We start from the raw sequence: 24,951 nt of genomic DNA, 5'->3' as shown, positions 1-24,951 counted from the left end.
TTCCCCAAGGAAGGGGATACATTGGGGGCTGTTTTTCCTTAAAGGGCAATCACTACTATTAGGGCAGCAGATATAGGGGGCAAGGATGTAAGTGGCCACTGCACCCACTTATAGTTGCCGCACAGCGCCCATTGTCCTTGCTAACATTAGAGCCCAAGTAACTCTTGCTGTTTTTTCTTTAATACAAAGGGACATTAAGTATCATTGATGCTGCAAGTACAGTGGCACCATGCCCAGGTGGTATCAGGAGCCAACTTAAGCCCATAAAAGGCTTTTTGCTATCCTTCCTTGCTCGCATTAGTGCCCGGTGTACACTTAACTATGCCAGTAATGCTGTGGGCCTCGGAGTAATGGCTCAAGAGAGGGGAAAATTGAAACCGAGAAGACACCTTAGTTTGGCCTCATAGAGGTGGCAGGGAAGGGGTGAAAATGGCAGAGATGACTCCTTCTTACTCAGGGCCTCAACCTATCATTGGCACAGAATAATGAGGGACTCAAAACTATTTAATAATTGTGAGCAGTATTTTGGGTCAGTTACTGCTTTGGGTCAATGCATTTGCGGTTTTTAAGTCTCAGATTTAGTGAGGCTTATGCAGGACAGAAAAAGTACCCATGAAATGATCTGCACTCAGCCGGGTCTCTACCACTCTCCCAATCCTTACCATAAAGTTTTGAGGGGGTTAGGGCTGAACTAAAATACTTTTGCTTATGGACCTCAAAGCAAAATGTTTGAAGACCTTTGTCCTAGGGGCTTTTGCAAGATTCTCTGATTGTAATGATCTGGCGAGACTCCACTTATCTTATATTCACATTAGTCCCAAGAAGGGCCCTTTTAATCTCACCAGGCAACACTAGACACATCTGCCAATGCCAGAGGCACTTCATCAGTGTTGTGTATTAATTCGAGGATGATGAGTTTCAGTAGACAATAAATCTAGCATTTATTGTTTAGTAACCTGGTATGCCTAGTGGTAAGTTCTGCTGGTGCTCACTTTGGGTGCCCATCCCCTCACAATACTACAGGTTGTGCTTAAAAGTCCCTTCTCTGAGATGGAGGATTAGTCCTCACCAAGCTCATCTAGGCATGTCTGCCATGTTTGGCTGCCATGTCATGCCCCCTCCCTTGTGAAAAGGTTTACCTAGCATTCCAGTGTGTTTAAACTACATTGTCACATTACAGCTATTCTAAACCTGTGGTACCTTTACTTTTCATCAATAAGACTCTAATTTCCCTTTTATGTGCATTAAAACTAAAAACGGCTTCTACATTTGTTCTAAGCACACCTGCCTCCTGGTAATCACCCTGTCCAGCAACACCTAAAAGTCTAAATTTCTTACTGTCCACACATGCACATATGGAACTTTTTACAATACAATTTTATATCTCTTGGTTATTTTCCTTATACATATATACAATTTCTATGTAGTTTTGTGTATATATATATATGTATATATATTACTTCACTCCTACTGTGGAAAGAAAGGAAAATAAACTTCAACTTCCTTCAATGTGCTACTCTACCTTATCCTATACCTCTTTAAATATATCCTCTATCTCCCACTCTCTCGCCCATCTCAAACCCCATTCAAGCACTATGATTTCCCTAAGGCCTTTTCTTGACTCTTCCCTTTGTTATTCCTCCTTTACTCATGCCAAACGATTTTTACTACTCTAAATTTTTACATGATCTCCAAAATAACACTTCCTAGACTATTCTCTCCTGCACCCCCCCCCCTTTTACTCACCCCAAACCTCATTGCACTACTATGATCTCCCCAATAGCCCCTAAAGGGAATATTATTCCTTCTTCTATCCCTTGTTTGACTCTTCCCAAACCTCAGCTACTAATACGATCTCCCAAATAACACTATCTAGAATCTTCCCTCCTTTATCCTTTTCAATGAAAATAACACTCACATGTCCACTCCTCAAAATAACAACTTGTATGTCCCTATACTAATTCATCTCTAATTCTTTGGTATCCGGAGTAGCGTGCTGTTCGCCGATAAATGCTTCAACGCCTCCTCAAGGGTAGTAAAGTCTATATAAATACAATTACAATACTGTTTTGTTAAAATTATGTACAATGGCTGTGTTTTTGACAACATGTGTTTTGCCTGTTTGTCCAAAAGGCCTGGGCTTTTCCAGGGTTGTGAACTAATTAAAGAAAACGTTTAGGGACTTCTCAATTAAATTAATTGATACAGAATGCACATAAAAGGTAAATGTCTTGTGCCCATAGTGTGCTGTGCTCATCTCTGAAACAAATGTTGTCTAGCACACATCTGTGTCTTTAGAATATCAAACATCCCATACAGCATTTTAGCATAATATTTTGTCATGAAATTGGATCATTTCAAAATTATTATGTGCTCTTATCCTAATATTTATTCTGTGGAACACAGTGTTTCATGAATTGATAGCTCAGGTCTATTGACTCAGTTAAATAAATAAGGCCATTTGAAATAAAGAAATATTTAGGCTATAAGTAAGCAAAATAATTACATGAGGGCAATAACCATTGTAAATATCTGTATTTGCTCCGCAAACTTCAGTGAAATAAACATGGACCTGTTGCTGTCTGTGTCAGCCTTACTCAGAGTAGTCTGTGCAACTAGCGCAATATTAGTCAATTGAAAGAAACTTTGGTAGCTCTCACTGTATCATACCCCGTGGTGGCTGGTCTACTATAGAGGCGTACAGATGGAGATTAACACTGTTCTACTTGTTATATTGGTGGTCAGACAGAGGGTGAATTACCTACAAATGTATCATGTTATGTCTGGATGAAGTGGTGGTATGAGCACCAGGATAAATCACTGTTCCATGTCTTGTTTGAGTAATCAGTGTATCTAAGCAATCAGTGTAGTCTAGTGCATGCTAAAGGAAGAGACACTTCCCATACATGTGCTGAGCAGAGGCATAAGAAAATGATTATGTAACCATGAAAAGGTTACAGTGGATGAGTGTAAAAGTTAAAGTTTCAACATTTGTACTTGTACTTGTAAAGCTCTTTGAAGAAATATCAAGTTAAATATAGACTTACAGAGAGGCAATATCACTGCAAACAATGGTAGATAGTTTAATATTGGATGTTGTAACAAGCCTTACTATAAAGAGGACAGAGAGGGGCATGCAAAGGGTCCTGCCTCTGTGTACACCCTTCCTGTATGATTGAATTAGGGTTATCATAACAGGATTGAATTACGGTTATCATGACAGGCCTTCATGCAGCAAGTACTAACTTTGTACTATTTAATTAAGGTACTAGAAGAAAGTAGATCTTGCCCATGACAATGTTAAAAGAAGTTGTACTCTGGTTTTGCCCAGTTGGTCTGCTTACTCTACAAGTGAGACAAATTCATGTTAACACAGTAAAGGCTTTGTCTTTTTTTGTGGGCAGGAGAGAGTCCTGTAAGTAGGCCATGTGCTTGCCAAACCTTAAACAATCAGTCTCTTTCTGATCTTGGGAAGGTGGAGTAGATCCTTCAAGTTCACCCTCTTGCAACATTATTTGAGCGTTTGCAGGCTTATCATAGATCATGTTTTGTATTATAGTGAAGAGTGTGATCAGGTCAAATTATTGTATGTTTAGATGAAAAGTAGGAGCAACAACAGGGAGGCATGCAATATTACCATTAACCTAGTCCTAGATTCTTTGAAAGTATGAGTATTGGAGCAGTAGTCTTTGAGGAATGATACTCATGTCTAATCTCCGGTCCTGTAGAGATTTAACTCTTTGTGAAAGACAATACTGGTGGTTGTCTGCATGGTAAATGGGTTCATTTTAAAAATAAGAACATCACTTGTGCTAATTACGTATTTTAAGTTTGTTCCTGACCATCACAGTTAGTCGAAAGGGTTGCCCTAGTCTACTCAGTAGGATGGAAAGATATACAGGTGTGGATGTATCAATAAACAGTTGGTTATGGGAAAGAGCTAAATAATTGCACAAGGGTCTAATATGTCATGCGTGGTCTCCTCATGCCAAAAGTATGATGAAAAGTAACATTAAAAGGGCAGAAAAGTAACATTAAAAAGGCATGGCAGAAACATAAAAAGAACAGTCTCTCACTTGTGGTTTCTTAATACTCTGTCCTCTCCTCATCTTAGTGGAGGAATATGCTCACTTTCTGTAAATTTGATTTCTTGTGCGTCAGGATTTTCTCTGGTATAATGGTCAGTGAATAATTGTTCAGTATTTTACTTCGTAATTGACCTGCAGTCTTCTCATATGCAGAGCTGGACTGGTGGTAGCGGGCATCAGGCATTTTCCTGGAAGGGTGGGAGACGGTTTTGCAGTGGTGGGGGCCAGTTTTGTGACTGGGGGCCAGGTCTTCAGCGGTGCTGCAATATCATCCTCAAGTAACAAAACCAGCAGTGCTTCACAGTTGCCCTGCCACAGACCCTGCACCCCAAACCACCTCAGCAAGAAAGGGGAAATTCAAGTAGACCTAAGAAGATTCAAAATCAGTCTGCCTGCAGCCTTCTATATTGTTAAGAGATTGAGTAAGATATGTATGGATCAAATCTGTTTATTATTATTTTCAATTATAAACATCACATATGCAGTGCATCAAAATAGTAAAGTTGCCGTGGAATGAGGCATGCTCCATGTATAATGACAATAAACATAAACAAAACTTTAACATTGTTTCCCTGCTACTGGCACGACAAACAGCCTTCACTCGATCCCAAGCCTTGTTCCGATGTAACCCTGGTCCCCCATACAAATCTCTACTGCTCACACACTCCCTTCCGCTCAATTCAACTCCAACACCCTTAGGTAGGCCGGACATGTCAATTCTGTGAACTCCGTGGACAGTATTTGTAAGAAAAGTAGCCAGAGCTCCTTAAACTCGCCACTGCACCGCTGTGAAGCCAAAGTGAGCTTTTCCATAACGAGAATGAACCAAAGCTTATGAAGCCATGATATTACTGTCGGGATCTTGTCAGTCCCCCACACGGCCAACAGCAGCTGCAGTGCCGCGTTCAAGGCCAAGGCCATCTGCCGTCCCTTCAGTGATCTCAGGGGGAAAGTAAGCGGGTTAGGCAGGCCCAGCGAAGTATACGCAGGAAATCTGGGGATCTGAGTGTCAAACGCCGCATCAATAGTGTCCATAATATTCTCCCAATACCGATGAAGCTTAGGGCAATGCCATAGTAAATGCAGAAGCAACCCTCCGCCCCCGCAGCCCCTCCAACAAAGGCAAGACTTAGTGGGATCCCAAGCATGAATCCTTACTGGGTGTAGTACCAGTAGGAGGCCACCTTATAGGCTGTCTCTGTGCCTGCCGCATTGTAGGCCATGTGATGAGTCCTGTAAAAAATGCCCTCCCATTCCTCACCAGAGAGCTCTCTCTCCAGTTCCCTCTCCCACCTCAGCTGGCCCTTAGTTTTAGGCGAACGGGCTTTCCCCCTTAGGAGACCGTAGAGCTCCGAAATCACCTGCTTATCGTCCTTTTTCACTAAGATCCATTTTTCGAACGGTGTTAATGGCCTGTCTATTAATGCTCTATTGGCTGGCAACATGGCCCAATGCCGTATTTGGTAATACATCATCCTAACCGCCTCCGTAAAGCCATATGCCTCCTTCATCTGGTCAAAGGAGATCACCCCCTGCTCATCGAAAAGGTATCCAACCCTTTTGCAGCCCCCTTCATACCAACGGCGTAGTGCCTCCCGTTGCAGGCCCGGGCCAAAATCTGGGTTTGCCCCTAAGGGAGACATTGGGGACGAGAATGTCGTCAGGCCCAGTCTGCTGGCTACCACATCCCATACCCTCATCGACACTTCCGTGACCGGGTATGCATACAAACCCCATGCTCTATGACGGCGCCGGAGCTAGGGCTCCTTCCATATATGGGAACCCGCCACCGCTTGGTCCATGAAACACCAATGTTTCTCGCAAGACGGGCGCCTCCATTCTAGTAAAAAACGCAATTGTGCTGCCTGAAAGTATCGTAGAAGGCAGGGGACCGCCAATCCTCCCTCCTGCTTAGGGCGATACAAGACCCGACGTGGTAACCGTGTCGCCTTTCCCTCCCAAATAAATTTTAGGACCGCTGTTTGGAGGGTTGCAATTGTCCGTGGTGGGAGCGCCACCGGAAATGCCTGAAACACGTACAGAACGCGTGGTAGGATGGACATCTTCACCGCCGCCACCCTGCCCAGCCAAGACAGTTTAAGTCTCCCCCAGGTCTCTAGGTCGCGCTGCAACTCCCTAGTCAGTTTCGTGTAATTCAACGTTGCCGTACGAGCAACAGTGGGCCCTAAGTCCATCCCCAAGTACAGGAGTTTTAAGGAAGACCATATAAAGTGGAATCGGGCCTTCAGATCTCTTTCATGCTCGACACTTGTAAACCTGCTTATGGCCTGCGACTTTGACATATTCATCTGGAATCCTGAGACCCGTCCAAATTAATCTAATATTTCCATTAGTACGAGCAGTGAGGTCCCGGGCTCCGCCAGGGTAAGAATCACATCATCCGTGTACAATGAAATGATGTGCTCATCTCCCCCAAACTTCACCCCCATGATCTGAGGGTTATTACGAAGCCACTGTGCCACGGGCTCCATATAGAGCGCAAACAAGAGAGGCGACAGCGGGCACCCCTGCCGGGTCCCTCTTTGTATTGAGAACGGCAACAAGAGCGTCCCGTTGACCCGGACCGCCGCCCGAGGCGCCTGATAGATGCAACGGATCCATGCCATGAAACCCGGGCCCAATCCGAATCGTGCAAGCACCCTGAACAGGAATGGCAAATGGACCCTATCGAACGCCTTTTCGGCATCAATAGAGAGAAAGAGCGCCTCCCTGTGTGAGCGATCGGTTTTATCCAATAGATGAAGCAGTCTCTTAGTGTTATCACTACACTGCCTATGCAGAATAAATCCTGCTTGGTCGGGATCTACAAGGCCCGGCATATAGTAATTGAGCCGGCGTGCCAGTATGCCCGTGAACAATTTGACATCGATATTCAAGAGGGAAATCGGCCTGTAGAAGGCGCATTCCTCTGGATCCTTCCCCGGTTTCGGAATAACCACAATAGTGGCACCCCGCATACTGGCTGTGAGAGCCCCCGTCTGTCGAAAGGAATTGAAGAGTCGAACTAAGATCGGTACAAGTTCCACACAGAGGGTCTTGTAAAAAAGTGCAGAAAAACCATCAGGGCCAGTTGACTTCCCGACCTGCAAACGTGAAATTGCTGATATGACCTCTTCCGCCCTTATAGGGCGGAAGAGGTCGCCTCTCTCTCAGTCAAAGAAGTAGTTGCTACACCCTCTAGGAAGGCCTCCGGAGATGCATTACCGGGATCCTCAGCCCCGTATAGTCCCCAGTAGAATTCCGCAAACGCCTCCGCAATTTGGTCGCTCGTGCGCGCTTGAGTAAGATATTTAAGCGGGATATCATGATGCAGAAAATGTCCATAGTCCACCATAGACATAACAAGTGAATGGGTTGTAACTTTCATTGCACCGAGAGAAAGGAAGAACTTTTAATAAGCATTTTTAATATATGAAAACAAGAGGTAACATTTGCCTCACCTACATAGCGATTGAGTCACATCCGTAAATCTATCAATAGATATCTGTCTACCACGACCCCAAGATTCTTAACTGATTAGACCAAGGAGGGTATAGGGCAGAAGAAGGAGAGCTATCAGTCATTTGTCAAAGGATGAATGAATTCGCCCAAAAAGGAGCAACTGCATTGTTTCTGAATTCAGTCACAAACAGCTTGGAAAAACACAGCTGGAGACTGCAGATAAGCATTCTTGGAATTAAATTTTGATGGCCCAAGAATTTTTAGAAATAGGGACAATTTGCGTGTCATCAGCACAAGTGAAGATATCAAAACTGAACAAGCAAACTAGATCGGAATTGGGTATAATATAGGTACATATAAATATTAAATAAAGTAGAACTCGGGGATGATTCCGCAGAGACTCCATTGTGAGGCAGTAAAATTCGAATCATAGAGAGGCTGTGGGCATGGTCAATGTTAAATCGGGAACTATGGTGGGTTGAAGCCACATTAGAGAGAGAAATAGGGTGTTTTCAATATAATTTGTCGGTTTGGTTGAACTATATCCGCTTCTGTTTCAAGCATTCACCTGCATTGTTTACGTTTTGTTGAAAGAATGTGAAAGGTTATTATACCTATAATATTATGAATATTGCTAAATTTGGATATTAAAATATTGATCAGGGGGCTGAATCCTGCTTCTTTGTAAAATTCTGTTGCCTGTTTTCTAAAAAGTTGGGAACACAGTGTGACTTTTTTCACCTAAACACTGTTGTCCAGAAATTGAGACTGTGTTTTTACGTGTTGATATGCATTGCAAGAGCTATGTTACCGGTGTAGTTCTTTATCAGGTTTAAATATTTACACTGTGACACGTCACCATGGCAAATAATCTAGATGTATTTGCCCCAGTCATTGTCTCCTTTTAGACTGGTTAGTGTTGACCACTTCCAGATCAAGTTCTCTCATTGCCGTTTGTGGGAGTTGTCTTGTATTATTACTAGGTACTGGTGATCTGTTGACAAAGAAATTATTTGAGTTGTAATTTACTGGTGAACTTGAAAATGTCTACTTTATTTGTGACACTGTCTCATTCGGTAATTGGCCAAGAGCAGAGGCACATCTGCTCCTGTGGGGTTGTGGTAAGTAGATAAGGTCATAAGTATGGATTCAGTTGCTTACTTTGTGTTGCTTCTTGTTCCCAGTGTGTGGCTCAGTTGGTCGCCCTAATGGTTCGACAGTTATTTTTGGGACTTCCCTCTCCCTGTTTTGTGGGGGGTTGTAGTTGCATAGGTAGTTGCCATTCCTGTACGGGCGAAAGAACTCTAAAAAAAGACATGGATTGAGTTGTCGTTGATAGTGCGGTAAAACGATTGAATGTTGAAAATGAATCTATGACAGGCTGCTAGATTTGAGCATCGAGTGGCCTTCAAAGCAGGCCAAACATCAGAATTTAGTCGATCACAAGAGTTTTGAACATTATGTTAGGGCAATACCCAATATCAACGTATAATCAAGATGCCAGGGTATGAATCCAAATGTGTAAATATTTTGGTTGTTTTAGCGGGGTCCTTATTTTTTCGGAAACAGGAATGGAGGCATAGATCCGTGATGTACTTGGCATCAAACCACCGGCCTAAATAGGTAAACTTGAATTTCAACACACGTTTCAAGGTGTAGCGTAGACCACTTCCTCACTAATACCATTAGCTAATATCAGTGTTTGCCTCAAAAAACATGGATACATAAGTTCCATATTTGTTGTAAATCGTTTTTGCAGCCGTGGTTCCCAGTAGCTTATTGGGGCAGCAAGTTTATTAAATAAAGTCTGAAATATGTTGTTTTTATTTGAGAATGAGTGTCACTGCTAAGGGGGTGGGAGTGTTTAAAGTGCCTTGTTTGATGAAAGCAGTTCGGAAAAAACGTAGGGGTATTGGAAGGAAATGGAAGTCTCACCGAAACAAACAGATATTTAAGTTTGTTGATGATCGTCTTTGTGGTGTGTGTGCACCTTGCAGATTTCTCCAGTTCCTTGTTTATAATCGGTTATAGAAGGGAACATCAGGATTGAACATGGAATGAAAGATCTGTTTTTTTGTTTCAAATTTTGCTGTCTATTCCCTGTTTACCTGCTGTGGTGGATTTTGTAAGAGGCCATATACCCTCTTTACCAGTGCATTTGAAAGCAAAATCCCTGCGTATAGTTTAGTACCTGCTGCATAGATGAGACCTGGTAAGTAAACTGTAGGAGGTGCAAGTTTTGATGCCTCTTCCTTAAACTGTTTAACCCAAGGCAAGTAATTCCTTCTCCTGCGCCTTAATTTATGTGTGTGTTAGACTGGGGAATGCTAAAGCAGAGCTTATTCCCTCAATAATTTCAGTAATTAAAAACAAACATATACATTTGCTATGTGTAACATCACACACACATAATGACAAATCTGTTTTCTTAATTTCCAGATCCTTTTACACTGCCCTTGAAAGACAATAGCAGACTCTCAATGCTGATGCGTAGCTCGATGTGTGCATGTATCATACACTTTTACACAGGTTTTACATCGTGCTTAACTGCACAGAAGCAGCCACTGGGGTCTGTTGGTAGTGCTGTCACCCTGACCTCTGGCACAGTACTGATTTTGTTTAAAAATTAAAATTCATTATTTCTCTTTTTGTCAGGGTCTAACGATTCAGTCTAGCCAGGCGATCAGCAATGCCAGGAAACTGGGCTGGGCACTCACTGAAACTCCGGGCGGCATCATTGAAACTTTGGCACCAGGAGGGTATAAATTCTTACTGGAAAACAAGGAGCAGCCAAAGTCTGGTAAGATATGGATGCCAGTGGCTGGGGAGTAGACAAGGTAACGTCTAAATCAGTGGTTCTTAACCTTTTGTCATCTGTGGATCCCCACTTAATCATTACTGGAACCCAGGGACCCCCACTGAGTAATTACTAAAAGCTGGTGACCCTAGCATATGCATTTTAATTACTTGAACTGCAAACAATACATAAAAAAATACAGAAACAACCCTTTATCAAACAAATCAATAAATGCTGAAATATTTTATTTCATTCACAAATATAAAATGAATGGGGCGGTGTGTGCCTTTCTCAATTCAACTGAGGCCACTCATCATCCTTACTGTATTTTTTGATGCACTTGCACTGCTCCCATGAATAAATCTGAGGATACTACCTTAATTTTTAGCTTCCAGTTTCACTTTCCTTCACATTTACTGAATGTTTAAAAATGTTTAATTGTATATTTTGCTTCTTTAGCAACACTTTATTAATCTGCTAATATTTAATTTTCTAAGCAGTCGCGGTCCCTCCAAGTAGGTTTTGTGGACCCCCAGGGTTCCCCCGACCACAGGTTAAGAAGCACTGGTCTAAGTTGCTGCTAAATTATTTTTCAGTGGCTTAGTTTGGCCCAGCTGCCACTAGACTTCAGCCCTAAGCCTATCGTGGAAAAATTGTGATGACTGATTAGTTCCTGGTAGCTGGTGGAAGGTTAGGGCAGATGCTTAGTTGAAATATATGAAACACACATTTAAGGCACCTAATTGTAACGAGTACCACCACTGTGTGGACCAGGCCAGTGAAGACAAATATCCTCTACTCCCATCCCAGTTGCTGCAGCTAGAGATGAAAGCACCTTGTCTGTCTGTATGCAATTCATAAGGTCTCCAGACAAGTAGGGCCAGCATCATCCTCTCTTCTCTCAGACAGCCTGACAGTTGTGTTGTAGCTACTGTTTTGGAATTGTTTGAGAATTGTTTTCTTGGGGCACTCTTTCTACACTCAGTTATAGTGCCACCATATAAGCGTGCTTGAAGTGCTTTCTCTTAGACGTTATTTGGTTGACGTATTCCTGAGAAGTGTTTGATGGACTTATTCTGTTGTGCAATTGGATGGCATATTTTGTGACAAAACAAAATTACCCTATTCGCTTGCTTAGTTTTGACTATATTTTAGGGACCAGTATGAAAGTCAGACGCAGCCCATCCTTTAGGGCGGATGGGCCACGTCCCCCCCCCTCCGTCCCCCCCCCACACCTTTTGCCCCTCATGAAGAGTGTCTGTCAGGCTGAACAAAGGTCAGCCTGACAGACACTCTTCATGTACAGGTCAGGCAGCCAGGAGCAGACATGCGCGATTTGCGCAGACGCCTGGCTCCCTGAGCTGAACTTTGCTGGGCTGAGGAGGTCACAGCTCCTATGGGCGTGACCTCATTGGCTCAGCAAAGGTGCCTTGAGGCCCGCCCCTGGGTGACGAGGAAAGCGTCACCCATTGACTTCGTCCTGGGCGCTTCAGGTTTAAGCCATGAAGCGCCCATGGCGAATGTCAATCAGTGACACTTCGTCACAGAGTGGGGTGGGGTCAGCAGTCTCACTGACCCCATCCCACTCTGTGACGAGGCTGGGACTGCTGCCTGAGGGAAGGCAGCAGTTTCAACCCTCCTGGGACCTCTGAGGCTGAAGGGGGGGGGGTGCTTGTGTGTGTGTGTGCGTGCGCATGTTTGAATGTTATGAGTGTTGTTAATGGATGTGCGTGCGTGTGTGTGTGAAAGAATGAGTGTGTGTGTGTGTGCTTCCCGCCCGCCCCCCTCCCTCCTAGAGCTGCCGGCCGCCACTAATGAAAGTATATCCTCTGCCACTGTTTCATCAGATAATTAAATAGCAAGGGTTTGATCTGCATGTTTGCTGGCACTATATAATGGACATGTTCAATGGAACATAAATCATGGCACATTTCTGCCCATGCTATGTATATTGTGTGTCTGCTTATGGTGCTCTTTACCTTTGGTCCTTCTAGTGTAACACAATTTAGGCTATAGCACAAGTGCTACTTTATATGCCATTATACATCTGTAGTAGGAAATGGACACAAGTATGAATTATATTCGTTCTGGTATTGGTACCGATGCCATTTTTTTTTTTTTTAATCTGATTATGCACTCATTGGTCGATTGAATCTTATTTTTCTATCAATCTTGCTGATTTTTGGTGTCTCCTCTCTGCATCCGCCTGTATTCTCCCAACCTCCAAAATAAACTGAGAGTTCTGTGTCGTTCTCAGTTGTGAACATGTAACCAACTGACACCATGAATCCAGGATCTTCTATGCCATTAATATCTACAGACTCCCCATTGTTCATTTTCCAGATCCAGTTCAAAAAGTAACCCTGGCAGTGTCGGAGCTGCAGAAGTCTTTGAACTACTGGTGCGGTCTTTTGGGAATGAAAGTATATGATCACGATAAAGAGAAGAAAAGGGCTTTACTTGGATATGCTGATAATCAGGTTAGTTATATGGCATGTAATGAGGCTTTTATGTCTGTTAAAAATGCTATTGGCATTCTAGAGAAAAAAGTAAGGGGTTGTGATAGGTCTTAAAACCTGTTTGCCTGAATCTGCTGGTGACAGACACTGTGAAAAGTCAGATCTCTCACTTCTTTCTAAACTTCTAATGCTCTCATTCGATCTTCAAAAGTTTTTGAGGGGATTTCAAAATATTTTTTGTTTGATCTGTAAGAGCTGACCCTGGACTCTTCCTTCCACCAGAGAACACCAGGGTACAGCAGTGATTCTGGGGAAGAAAGAAGTAACAGGAGTGGAGAATATTTTTAAATCACATTTTCAAAAGACAATAACATGATTATAGAAGCTGTTTTAAATCTCGCAGAGGGACTTCCATTTTACTTGTTTTTGACCAATGCACAGTTTACAGTGAATGAAGTTAGAAAGAAATATAGTAGTTATTTTGGATATTTTGTAAATGTATTTCTAAGGCCCTGGTATCTGCCACTGCTGTAATCCCTTCCTCATGCAACACAGGCATTGCTGAGTGTAACCCGTTGTGGCAGGATGATTCTGACAGACAGAAGTAAATTCTGAGACATGATTTGAGGATGCAACAAGGAGGGGAACATAGAAGTCTGGAGGGAGAAGAGTGGGTCCCTGAAAATAGACTGGAGTTTTGATGAGGGCCTGCTCTCTTACACAGGGGCGAGGCACGGAACGCTGCAGAGTATAGTACAAGAGCTGAAAAACAAAAGAGGTACACATAGGTCTGTCCCTATGCTGTTACCCAGGAGACACTACAGTTATGTACTACTTTAAGGAAGGGGAGGGGTTGCAAGAAATTAGATTTCAAAAGTCAAAGTTGTAGTTGTTAGTTGTTCAGCATGGGCTGATCTATGTGAGATTTTGAGAGGCAACGTATCCTACAATGCAGCATCACACAGCACAGTTTAAGTTTCTTTCTCGCTCATTCCATCCTTTTGTTTCCATTTGCTTATAAAAGACTGTGTATTGCCTTAATTGATAGCTAACCAGCTCCCTTTGCTTAAATCCACTCCCTGCAGTCTGAAACATCTAAAGTAAAATGCATTCCTATGAATTATGAGACTAACCCTGTTCCTCCTCCACTTCTGTGTGAGTGGTTTCATTGGAATTTCGTAGGGAGCAGCAATCTGTAACCCTGCTCAGCCCATTGTTGGAACATTTAACTTAAGAAAATGGACAATGCTCTGCACCCCCTCCTTGGTTAATCTTGGGAAGAGCTTTGGCATTACCCAATATGTACTAACTACACAGTTAATGTCAATTTCATGAGTTGTTAGCAAGGTATTACACTCTTGTCACTTTCACCCTATGCTGAAATGCATCAGGGACAACCGCATCACTGAGTCTTTGCACACACTTCGGATTTAGCACTCTACAAACCTATCTGGATGAACCACTTTCGAAAAAGCAGAGATAATCCATGCTATTCAATTGTAATAGCAACCAAGTTACAAGTTGCGACTATCAGTTTTAAGGCAGTTGGTTCCTCCCCCCTTTGACTTCAAATGTATACATACCATCAGTCATTTACTGCCTTGCCTGATGGAAGAACCAACAACGATTGAGGCAAACTGATGGGTCATATCTTTGTGTCACCTCTCTGTGCCCCTTCTTTCCATGCCACCCCACTATGAGGGTTGTTTAATCTAGTAACTTGGATCTCCTATGTTTTGATTTGCTCCCAGTGTAAACTAGAGCTGCAGGACATTGGTACATCAGTGGATCATGGGACAGCTTTCGGAAGGATCGCAATCTCTTGTCCAAAAAATGAGGTAGGTCTTCCTGACTCCTTGATTCTCAGCATCATATGGATGCCATGTAACAATCAGGTACGGTCAAATCACTATCTTTTCCAGGTGAAGTTTGCTAGTGTGTTCTTAAATTATAATGCCCAAGACATCGTACTTTTAGACTATGTTAAAGCAATATCATCTGTGGCTGTCGTAATAGGGCCAGGTAAAACTTTACTAGTTTTTCAACTCCAAATAGGAGTTATGTAAAGGCCTGAAAATTAGTATATTTAATCTCATTCGAACATGAGCGCTGCCCAGAATTCCAAAATACTCTCATGTACGGGCTCATTTAACATGTCTGTAATTGCAACAGAGTTGTAGTTCATAACTTTAAGAATACTTGATGTCTATATATTGATGTCTGTTTATTTTAAACTTGTTTCTCTCTGGGTAATACAGACACTGATGTTTCTTTACCTTTTCCCCTCTATTTTCTTTTTAAGTTACCAGTCATCGAAGCAGAGATCAAAAAGGAGAACCACAAGATTTTGACGTCCCTGGTTAGTCTAGACACACCTGGGAAAGCAACAGTGCAAGTTGTGATTTTGGCTGACCCCGTAAGTATGATCAAATTAAGAAAAGTGCTTTCAGATGCAAGTTTTGTCTTGGTATCAGGATTATCTTCTGGCATAACCAACTCCACCTTTAATTTTTTCTTCAGCAAGTGAAATGTGCCCCAGTCCTAAACTAGTTGTACTGAACTATAAAAGTCAGTTTGCAATGACAAGGCACTGTTAAAACATTCGGCATATTTACAATTGCGTATGCTAAAATAATTGAGGGTGGCCCTTTGTAGGTGTAATTATCTGGCGAGCTTATGAAACAGAAATAATGTATGGAGCTTACAGCTTTATGTCTTTGTAGAAATGATGCATGTATGTTACATTATCATCTTTAAGTAGAGCTCTTGTAGTGCTTGCTTGATAAATGTCCAGGATGCATACAGGAAAGTTGATCGTGACATGAAAACGCATTGGTTATGTGGTGCTTCTTAGAATGAGCTTAATGTATTTGTATCATTGACTTTGGAGAGAAGAGGCAGAGGTCAGTGGTGGGGTGGGGGGAACTTACATTGTAGAAGGTGTTTTCCAGCTCAGATTTAAGGATGCGTATAGTGGAGGCAGAGATCTTGGAATAAGGTTTCAAGAGACATGGTAGTTTAGTGACTGAAAATATAGTTCAAGAGAATATACCATCTCTCTGTACATTCTTCAACCTTTACCATGTCACTAGCTGAACCCTGTAATAGTAAATAATCCCAAAGAAAAGGGAGAGAGGGCCCTCCAATGTCTATCGACTCAAGGGGACAGGGCACCGTGACACAGTGAAAAAACAAAACTCCCCAAGGGGAAGGAACCGATCAATGCACAGTCTCAAACATCCAATCACTCCAATGATCCATCTCAAATAAAGGAATCTATTAAAGATAATTATTTAATAATAATAAAATAGAATAAAACCACTCATAATAAACCAACAAAACCCAATAGGAAGGAGATTGATAAATAGAATCACATATAAAAGACAAAGTCCAACACATGGGAGACAAAAGAAGACATCCACTAAGGTCTATTTTGTGTAAGCTGTCCCAGTTCTGGTAAATACAAGCCAATCGATTTCTATAACCAATCCCTGTTCGATTAGGGCCTGCTCCTCTAGGTCCAGCAATGCCAGTTAGCATTGACGCGTTTCTGTGGTCTTTAAATTCCTTTCACCACCTTCTACAGGACAAAAGAATATACTCCCAACAGTTATTTAGCAAATCTAAATAAAAATAAGCAAACAAAAAAGACATAAATATCCCAAAAACTTTACATCACCCTTCTGAAAAACCTCCCATCTCAATATCACCTCCCATCATGAAGAAGATTTAAAATACCAGAAATTAATGAATACATCTAGATTCCTTTATAGAGACCAGAGATGGTCTGTGTATTGATTCCCCTTGGGGAGTTTTGTTTTTTCACCATAATAGTAATTAAGCAATAATTCCTTCAATAACTTCATATTACCAGATAGTTGTCCTCACTTGTGAATGGCAGAACGTCCTAGACGTGCAGACATGCGGTCCTTCTATGCAAGAGTTTTTCCCCACTCTAGCTTTCTTATATGACGGACTATTAACTGGCATACATTTCTGAAATGCTAGAGAAGTAATATGTTTGGATTTTTTTTTTTTTTAACCAAACATCTTGCCTCTTGTCCCTATGAGGATTTAGTGGTCAGACGTGTAATTTTAATGTTTATTCTGGCCACCATTGAAATCCTATGGAGGGCTCTCCTTGGACTCGACCTTTTGGTCCCTTCGTCAGAGAGCAGGCTTTCATCCTCGTTCTGAGTTGTTGGTTTGGTCATGACAACATGTCTTGGTAGAGTCCAGAATACATTTTGTGGCAGTAATTCACGCAGGAGTTAGTGAGTACATCAGCGGCTTTCTGCTTTGTCCTGTTGAGGAACCCAAAATTGATCTGCTTCTGCCAGAGCAATTAGTGAAACTTCTTCACCTTGTGTCCCCCCTGGCCTTTTATGGGCAGGTCTGCATCCCACTGAAACCTTTGAAGTTTACTTTCAGATTGAAGAGCTTTGAATTGGAAATTAAACTTGCACCACCTTTAGTCATGGGTTAATTTGGTTTCTAAATGGAGTAAAGAAAATAATCACAGATTTGCCACTGGTGTAGAGGCGTTTATGTATCACCCAGCTAAATCTGATTGTCCTTTCTTTATGAAAGACAGGAGACCAAAACTAAACACGTCAGATGGAGATGAGGGCAATGCAGACATTAGAGAGGCATAAAGAAAGTGGTGTCTCCTACAAGTCCCGACAACCTATTCCAGCCAGGGGCTGCAAAAATCTTTCTGAGCACAAGCAACCTTAGCCACAGTTAGTTCCAGCTTAAGTCCTATGGCTCACTGAGCACCGGATCTAGTGATACCATGCACACTTAAGGCATTTCACTTATAAATAAAACATAAAAAAGTGATGGTGAAAATCACTTGTAATTGATCAGCACTAAGGGGTAGTTCCTCTAGCTTACTCTATATTACAAATCAAGATGTGCTTCACCAGTGGGGCCCAGAAAAGGCTGGAACTGATCTGGAATTACTTGTTTTTGCTTTAAGGTTGGATAAACTAAATGAGTTTCACCTTGAATCTGAATCACAGATTGAATTTAATTCGCAGGCTTGACCCCATCCCTTAATGGAATTAACTCTGAACCTACTCTTCGCTTTTAATGGTTGATGCTCTGCCCTCTAATATCACCATCATATCATACAGCTCTCGGCTCCACAGATTCTCTCTGGACCAAAATGTAATTTTCATTTGAGAGTGAATACAATATTTCTGTTTTGACTGCTAGAGGCCATTTACAATTTGTTAGCATTAGTATGCAAGAATAGTTATTGACTGGGGTGACGTCAGAGGACCTAAGGCAGAGCTCCCATGGTCATTAATTACGTGGCAGTGCCCTTGTCTAGATAATATTGCTATTATAAATTAGATCCTTAAAAGTTGAGATAAAATTCCTAAAAAAATGTTTTCACATGGTGTGACGGTTCCGGTGAATGTTTATTTATACCTGTTGGAGGTTTTTTTTTTTTGTGATATGTCTTCACCATGTGTTTCCTGCTGAAATGCATTTTAGTGTCTGGTTCGTGGGTCACAAAAAGTACCATATAGAAAAGTTGATACAGATCAGATTTTAGACATTATAAATTATTTGTTGTGTCATACTTATTTTATGAATTAAGGGGATTTCGGAGATGATTTCAACCTGTGAAAAGTGCTGATCCTTTTCTAGGATATGATGAGGATCGTATTCACACATGATTTTATCATAGAAATTATGGTAGTGGTCCACAAGCACATTTTCTGTAAATCTACACATATCCTCCTCAACTCTGTGAGAAAAATGTCTGATATTCTCAGTAAAACATGGATTTCTAACAGCAGCAGCCATTGATTCCTCAGTGTACTGTATTTTCACTACAGAGTTCTGAAGAGCGTCTTCAATGCAAACATCCTATATTCACGGCAAAAGCGAGCGGCTGGAATACGAACAGTTGAATGTAAAAGCTTTCCTATGGAGCTTAATTAAATAAATGAGTATAGAGCTGTTAATGCTAGTACAAAACCAGCTATTTCCAAAAATGTGAAGGAAAGTTTGAATTTATATTATATCACGTATGACTAAATCCAGCATTTTGGCAGGTGTCCCGTTCCCGCGCCGCCTGCAAGCAGGCGCTCCTCCCAGTTATCGCCCTCAGCGCACCAGCTGGCAGCATGCAGCAGTTGCGCTGCCACATTCTGCCCAATCCTCCTGCATCTAGTTCTGTTTTCAGAGGGTGTAGTCCCAACCTGCTTCTTTCACCTGCCCAGACAAGAGAGATCAGCACGCAATCTAGCTGTTTAAAGGTCCTCTATGGTATCTCACTTTGCGCATTTTTCAGTAAATACAGGCAGCCAGGCAATACCACCATTTTCACAATTGCTGTTCTTCCAGCTACTGACAGTTAAAGCTTATTAAAAAAAAAAGCCACCCAGTTCTGCATGCCCGAGGTCACTACCCCTATGTTATACACACATTGTTTTTCTGCTGTTTGTGAATTATATTACCAAATATCGAAACTTGTCTGTTTCCCAGCCCTGTCCAGTAGTCGGGATTAGATGCATCGCTAACGACTTGTCTAGGTTCACCTTCAAGCCTAGCACCTTTTTGAATTTCGCCAACTCTTGGCGCATTCTTTGCACGGCTGCCTCTGGTTTCTGCAGGTACGGGAGTTCGTCCACGTACAGTGAGGCTGTATGCACCATGTTACCCGTACTCCTCCAGCGCAGCACGTAAATACTCTATTAAAGGCTAACTTGCCAGTGCAAAAAGGAGTTTGGAGAGGAGGCAGCCATGCTTGGTTCCTCTCTGTGCCTCACTTTTCTGAGGTATTGCCACCTGAGCAAACTTGGGCCACATGCCTAGAATAGAACAGCTCAACCCTTCTCAAGAACTTCAGTCCAAACTAGTGTCGGCTCCTACGTGTTGGCGGAGGAGCATTGTCCCCCCACCAGCACCAGCAGCAGCAGCTGCAAAACCTTTTAAACAAAACGATGATAAACTATGTTTATTATCGTTTTGTTTATAAGGGGTCAGGGCCACAGGGGTGACGTGCATTGGGGGAGTGCTCAGCCCTCCCCCCACACCCCACCCCCTCCAGAGCGCATATGTTTGGCCAGCCGTCTCGGGCCGGCCAAACACACATGCGGTGTAGGCCGTCTCCAGCCCAGCAACACAGTTGGCTCCCAGTCTGCCCCTACCCCAGCTGGGCGCTCCCAGCCAGTCCTGACGCTGCTTGGGTAGAGTCATGATTGGCCGCAGGGAAGGCTGAAGGCTGGGAGCCAGCCAGCAAGGAAGAGGAGTGCGGCGCAGGACCGCACGGAACAAGTAAGTAAATTTTTCAAAATAAATTGAATTAAATTACATTCCAATGCCATGTCCCTGGTAGGAGCCCCCAACCCTGGTTACCTTGAATGAGGTCTCGAGCTCAGTCTTCGGAAGAACATGAAGTCCGGGTCAGCGTTAAGGCGATGTGCAGCATCAATAGCAGCAATGGTATCTGGTCGGAATCCCTCTGATTAGCTGTCTAAAGTGTGATGTATTTATACAGATCTACTTGGACCCATGACGTAGGTTGTTCCAAAACAATAGATAACGCTGCATGCTTGGGATGGTAATTTCTAATGTGAGCACCTACAGTTTGTTTGTCTTTGTTGTATGAGTTGACGCCTTAACGCGGTGACACTGATACCATAACTCTAAACAAAAAGGCCTAGCTATAAACAAGGCAGCCATCTTAGAAGAATTAATTAAATAAATGGTCTAAGACAGAGCAAGCTAAGTAGGTTAAAAGTCACTAGGTGACAGGGGCACGATTCTGTAAGCCAAAGGAAAAGCTAACTCCTTCTGTCCCATTAAAAAAAAAAACTAGGATTCACTACAATGTGAGTGCTTCAAAGATGGATGAACCACATTGATCCTATTGTATCAAGAAACCAACCCTTCCCTTCAATCTAGCTACCACCTTCACCTCAGTGTATATCATAGACTGTGGGTGGTATGATCCCAGATGTGTAGGATCCTGATCCGGCTTGGGAATGTGTAGGATCCTGATCTGGCTTGGAAATCATCATGCTAGTCACTTCCTGCATGGACTGTGAGAGTTCCCAACTAAGTTAGCTGGGCAGTGGGAGTCTCCAGCTAAGGAGTTTATTTGGCAGCATCCCCATATATGTATAGTAAAATTAAAATGGTATACCTTCCGAGCCTGGTGTTTTACACTGTGACATATCTTTCATTACCGTAACCAATTCCTCCCTTGTCATCTTTTTCTAGCTCCACCGGCTGTGTCCCTGACACCCTCAGGAGTTGCAACTTGTGTAAAAAGAATAAATAAATAAAATAAAAACCACCAGCGTCTCAGGTGTGGGCTATCTCGGTTCTGCGATACGGGTTTGCCGAGTATCTCAAATAGTGTGTCATTTATCTCAGCTTGCATTGCCCTTTGCTCTCTCTCCCCATTCCTCAGTGTTATGATAATTTCTGATGAGCACTCGCGTTTCAACAGCCAGGCCTTGTCTCCCTCCCTGTGGAGTATTTGTATATAGGCCCAGTTAGAGAATCTGCCTAATGTGTCCCAGACCTCTCCTGCTTGCCTTCTTGTTTCTATTATCTTGTTATTGTTAGTGTGATCTGTCAGGATGCCTCTCTGGAGTCTCACTAACTCTGCCTTCTGCTCAAGTAGCCCCTTGCACAACGTTTGTGCTTTACCATATGTTTTTATCATTCATTTTCCTCACACCACCACCTTGTGTGCCTCCAACTCGTTAGCTCTCATGGTCGTAGTCTCCCTGTTTGTTTCCAGATAGCCCTTCAGTGACTCTCTCACTTCAGTGCAAAAAACAGTGTCCTTTTTGGCCTCCGGGCTAAGGTGCCACATGGTAATAGGAGGCAGCCCTCTAGACCAGGCATATTCCAGTAAGGCTGAAGAGTGGTCTGATAAATAGCAGCCCAGATGTCCCACCTTTCTCACATATCCACTCACCTAGCGGGAGATCAGAAACCTATCTAATCTGCTGTGCATGTTATGGGTGGAGGAGAGCAATATGTATTCCATACTACCTGGGTGGTTCGCTCTCCAAGCATACACACAATCTAATTGTGTTATGACTTTTGTCTTTGCACCTGATATTCTCAACTTGTTTTTTGGTCTTGGCGGCAACTGGTCCAACGCCCCATCTAGTATACGATTAAATTTGCCTGCCCAGATAAGTGGTGTAGCTGCATGCAGCGCCAGGATCTCCAGCACATTCCAGGAGAATGTTTTATTGGCACAATTAGGTGCATACACGTTTAACAGATTAACTTCCCTACTTCTAATTGGCCAGCGATCAGTGTATACTGACCTTCTACATTAGGGTGCACTTCGTGGAAGCGGAAAGGCACCCCCAGTGCGACTCTGCGAGCATACCCAGAGAGTGTAGAAACATAGAGCTGACCTCTCCACTCACCTCTTTCTGAGCTTCTCTGCTCTACATTCATCAAATGCATCTCTTGCAAAAAAGCTATGCTAACTTTATATCTTTGTAAGAATGTGTGGACCCTCTAGCGCTTTGTATAGTCATGCATGCCTGACTTTTCCAGGACACTTTTCTTGTTTCCATAGGGTATGAGTAATTGAAGGCAACTGGTCCTGTGTACTCAGGTGTGAGAGGTCTGCCCAGTCAGAGGGGTCCTGTCCTGTCCACTTGCCCCGCATGCATTAATATGTCCTGGCCTATCAAACATGTAACATGAACAGTTTCCCCAACCATTCCAACTCTCTCCCCTCCCAGGTAAACACCTCGAAAGAAGCGCATGTGATGTTTCCCCATGTCAACTACTAAAGAGAGTCTCTTTCAAACTCGTTCCTCCCGTGCAGCACCGCCTTCCCCCAGTCAAACAAGATACCACCGGTGTGGTGTAACACAACCACTAATCACAGCCTTCAACAATATGCAAGAGAAAGCCCAGGTGCTGCAGGTCCAGACCCAGGTGAGTTGAATCCCAAGTGTGAAGTTGGGCGCTCCTGGGAACCCTGGTGAAAGGTGATTTGTATTTTTGTGTCAAAGAAACCGAAACACTTTAAAAATGAAATGCAGTTCAACAAATATGTTATGTTCCCCCCTGCATATGGGATCTCAGCAGTCTTGGTTCAGGCTGGCTTTGAGTAATGAATGCCCACCCTCTCCCCCCTCCTCCATACAGTCAGGGCATTGTACCTAATGACCCTCCCCCACCGCTCCATACAGTATAGGCATCATACCTCCGTACCTCATGACGGGCCTCAGGCCCGGTCAGCAAATCAGTGATCGGTGAGATCACTCTCTTCTCGATCATCTCAGCCCCTTTCTTAGTCAGTGGGAATCCTTTTGCCCGTGTCGCAGCCCTCCGTCCCTTCTGTCCAGTCCAAAACGTTGAATGTACCATCCGGTAGTAGTGTGATGCAGGACTGGTTCTTGCACAGCGATGTTCCCCCATCTTTGCCTTTCTGTTGATCCGATGGGTGAGCTGTGTTTTCAGCTCTCGCATGGGCTCAGCTGGAAATTCTCTAGAAGGTGTGAGGACAGGCTGCCTACCCACAGCCCTCTAGCCATACCCACGCCACCTCAGGATGGTTAAAGAAGTGAGTCCTATCCCTGTGTATCACCTTTAGCTTTGCTGGGAAGAAGTGCATATATTTGATAGGGGAGAGTGTGGCTTAACGGCCTGAGCCGTTGACCTCAGAGCTGGGGAACCTGGTTCAAGTCTCCGCGTCGGCTCAACATCCTGTGATTATGGGCAGATCACTTAATCTCTCTCGTGTCTACAATTCAGTGCCTTGAGACACACATGGATGATCTTCAGCGCTTTACAATTCTGGATTTTTGATATTTAAGCTGCACAGCTTCTGTTTTACTGATAAGTAGGGATGTCATTGTATTTGCATCCTGTGAGTATAGTCTGAAAAGATTCTGGTAGTATGACCCTCAAATTGAGGGTCTCTATGTTTTGAGACGATTTTCTGCATCGTCCACATGGGTATCTAGATATTGTTTCTTCTCTGTCAGAGACCAGGTTGCAGGTTTCCCATTACCGTAATCAGGCTTTCCACTCTGTCATCTGTTTCTAGCAAGCATTCCACACCTTTTTGCAGGTCTGACCTCCATAGGTTCACCTCAAAAGATAAGAAATCCATTATGTGCTCCAGAGCCTGCTTAGAGCTCTCAATTGAAGCAAAGATCTAAGTGCCAGTAGGCTCTGTTCCTTCCGTTGTGCCTGCCCATCATGCTGTTCAGGCAGCAGAGCAGTTCCTCTGGTGGGGCTTGTATAGTGGATCTGCTTTAACTGTTGTGTATTCTTGCCTCGGCCCATGTATCTCAGCGCCCCACTGATCAGGTCTATAATAGCTGGGGAGAAAGAAACTGTGGGGAACCCTTCCTGGGCCAAGGTCTGCTAGCTCATATCCTCTGGTAGCAGGTGTATGTCAGTGCGTGCACCACTGTAGGTTGGGTTGTCTTGCCAACCTCCGCTGGCAAGTTTTGCAGATGCTAACTCTACACTGGGGCCCTGCCAGCCAGCTTCAAGTTTGAGCCCGTGACAAGGTAGCCATTTACAAGCCCCTCCAAACCTCCAGACCTACAGTGTGGGTCACCGTCCTGGAATACACATAGGCCCAATGAGTGAGGACTCCCCTAACTGCCCTGCTGCTTGGAAGCAGCAGCCTCCGGGCACCTCCTCAGACCGCACCCCCCTCAGTTAGGGATCTTGAGACATAGAGTCACTCCCCAACAGCCAGCCAGCAGGCTGCAGAACAGGCACTTCTCCTTTATTTGCGTGAGCAACACCATGTTCTTTTTGCTGTCAAGGGTGCCCTACCCATGCGTACCTGTGCCTGCTTGGACTGCAACTGGGCTTTACCGCAGCTTGTCGCTTCTGAGTTCTGCCAAGTCCTGCTCCTCGCACAAGTGTTGTGGGAGGTCTCACCACTGCCTCCTGTTACCATAGTGTTCCAGACACACCATCGGTCAGCGTTCCGTAGCGGTTGACATTTTTACTCTGCTCCGATTCACCTCTCCACTCTTGCCCAGTAGCGGCATTCTCCTGCAGCCTGAGCCCACCAAAGTCTTCAGAAACATGCCCTCATGGTTTAGGATGTACCACACTGCCACTCAGGGAAGCCAGTTTGCTGGGAGAGGGCAGGGTTTATATAGATATT

General features: G+C 43.5%; 1 protein-coding gene across 4 annotated transcripts in view; it reads left to right on the top strand.

The window, feature by feature from the left end:
• The window catches only part of GLOD4 (glyoxalase domain containing 4), a 99,222-nt gene that overhangs the window by 53,825 nt on the left and 20,446 nt on the right, over nucleotides 1-24,951 (top strand). For 3 of the 4 annotated variants that reach the window (XM_069226377.1, XM_069226375.1, XM_069226378.1), the window contains 4 exons: nucleotides 10,206-10,350; nucleotides 12,691-12,827; nucleotides 14,558-14,644; nucleotides 15,109-15,222. In XM_069226377.1, coding sequence (XP_069082478.1) covers nucleotides 10,206-10,350; nucleotides 12,691-12,827; nucleotides 14,558-14,644; nucleotides 15,109-15,222 — 483 coding nt within the window. Of the gene's footprint in view, nucleotides 1-10,205; nucleotides 10,351-12,690; nucleotides 12,828-14,557; nucleotides 14,645-15,108; nucleotides 15,223-22,549; nucleotides 22,719-24,951 lie in introns of those variants that run through there. The other variant, XM_069226376.1, reaches the window with a different exon arrangement.

Source organism: Pleurodeles waltl, chromosome 3_1 (assembly GCF_031143425.1).
Source record: "Pleurodeles waltl isolate 20211129_DDA chromosome 3_1, aPleWal1.hap1.20221129, whole genome shotgun sequence".
NCBI classification, from domain to species: domain Eukaryota; kingdom Metazoa; phylum Chordata; class Amphibia; order Caudata; family Salamandridae; genus Pleurodeles; species Pleurodeles waltl.
This window is presented reverse-complemented; position numbering and strand designations above follow the sequence as displayed.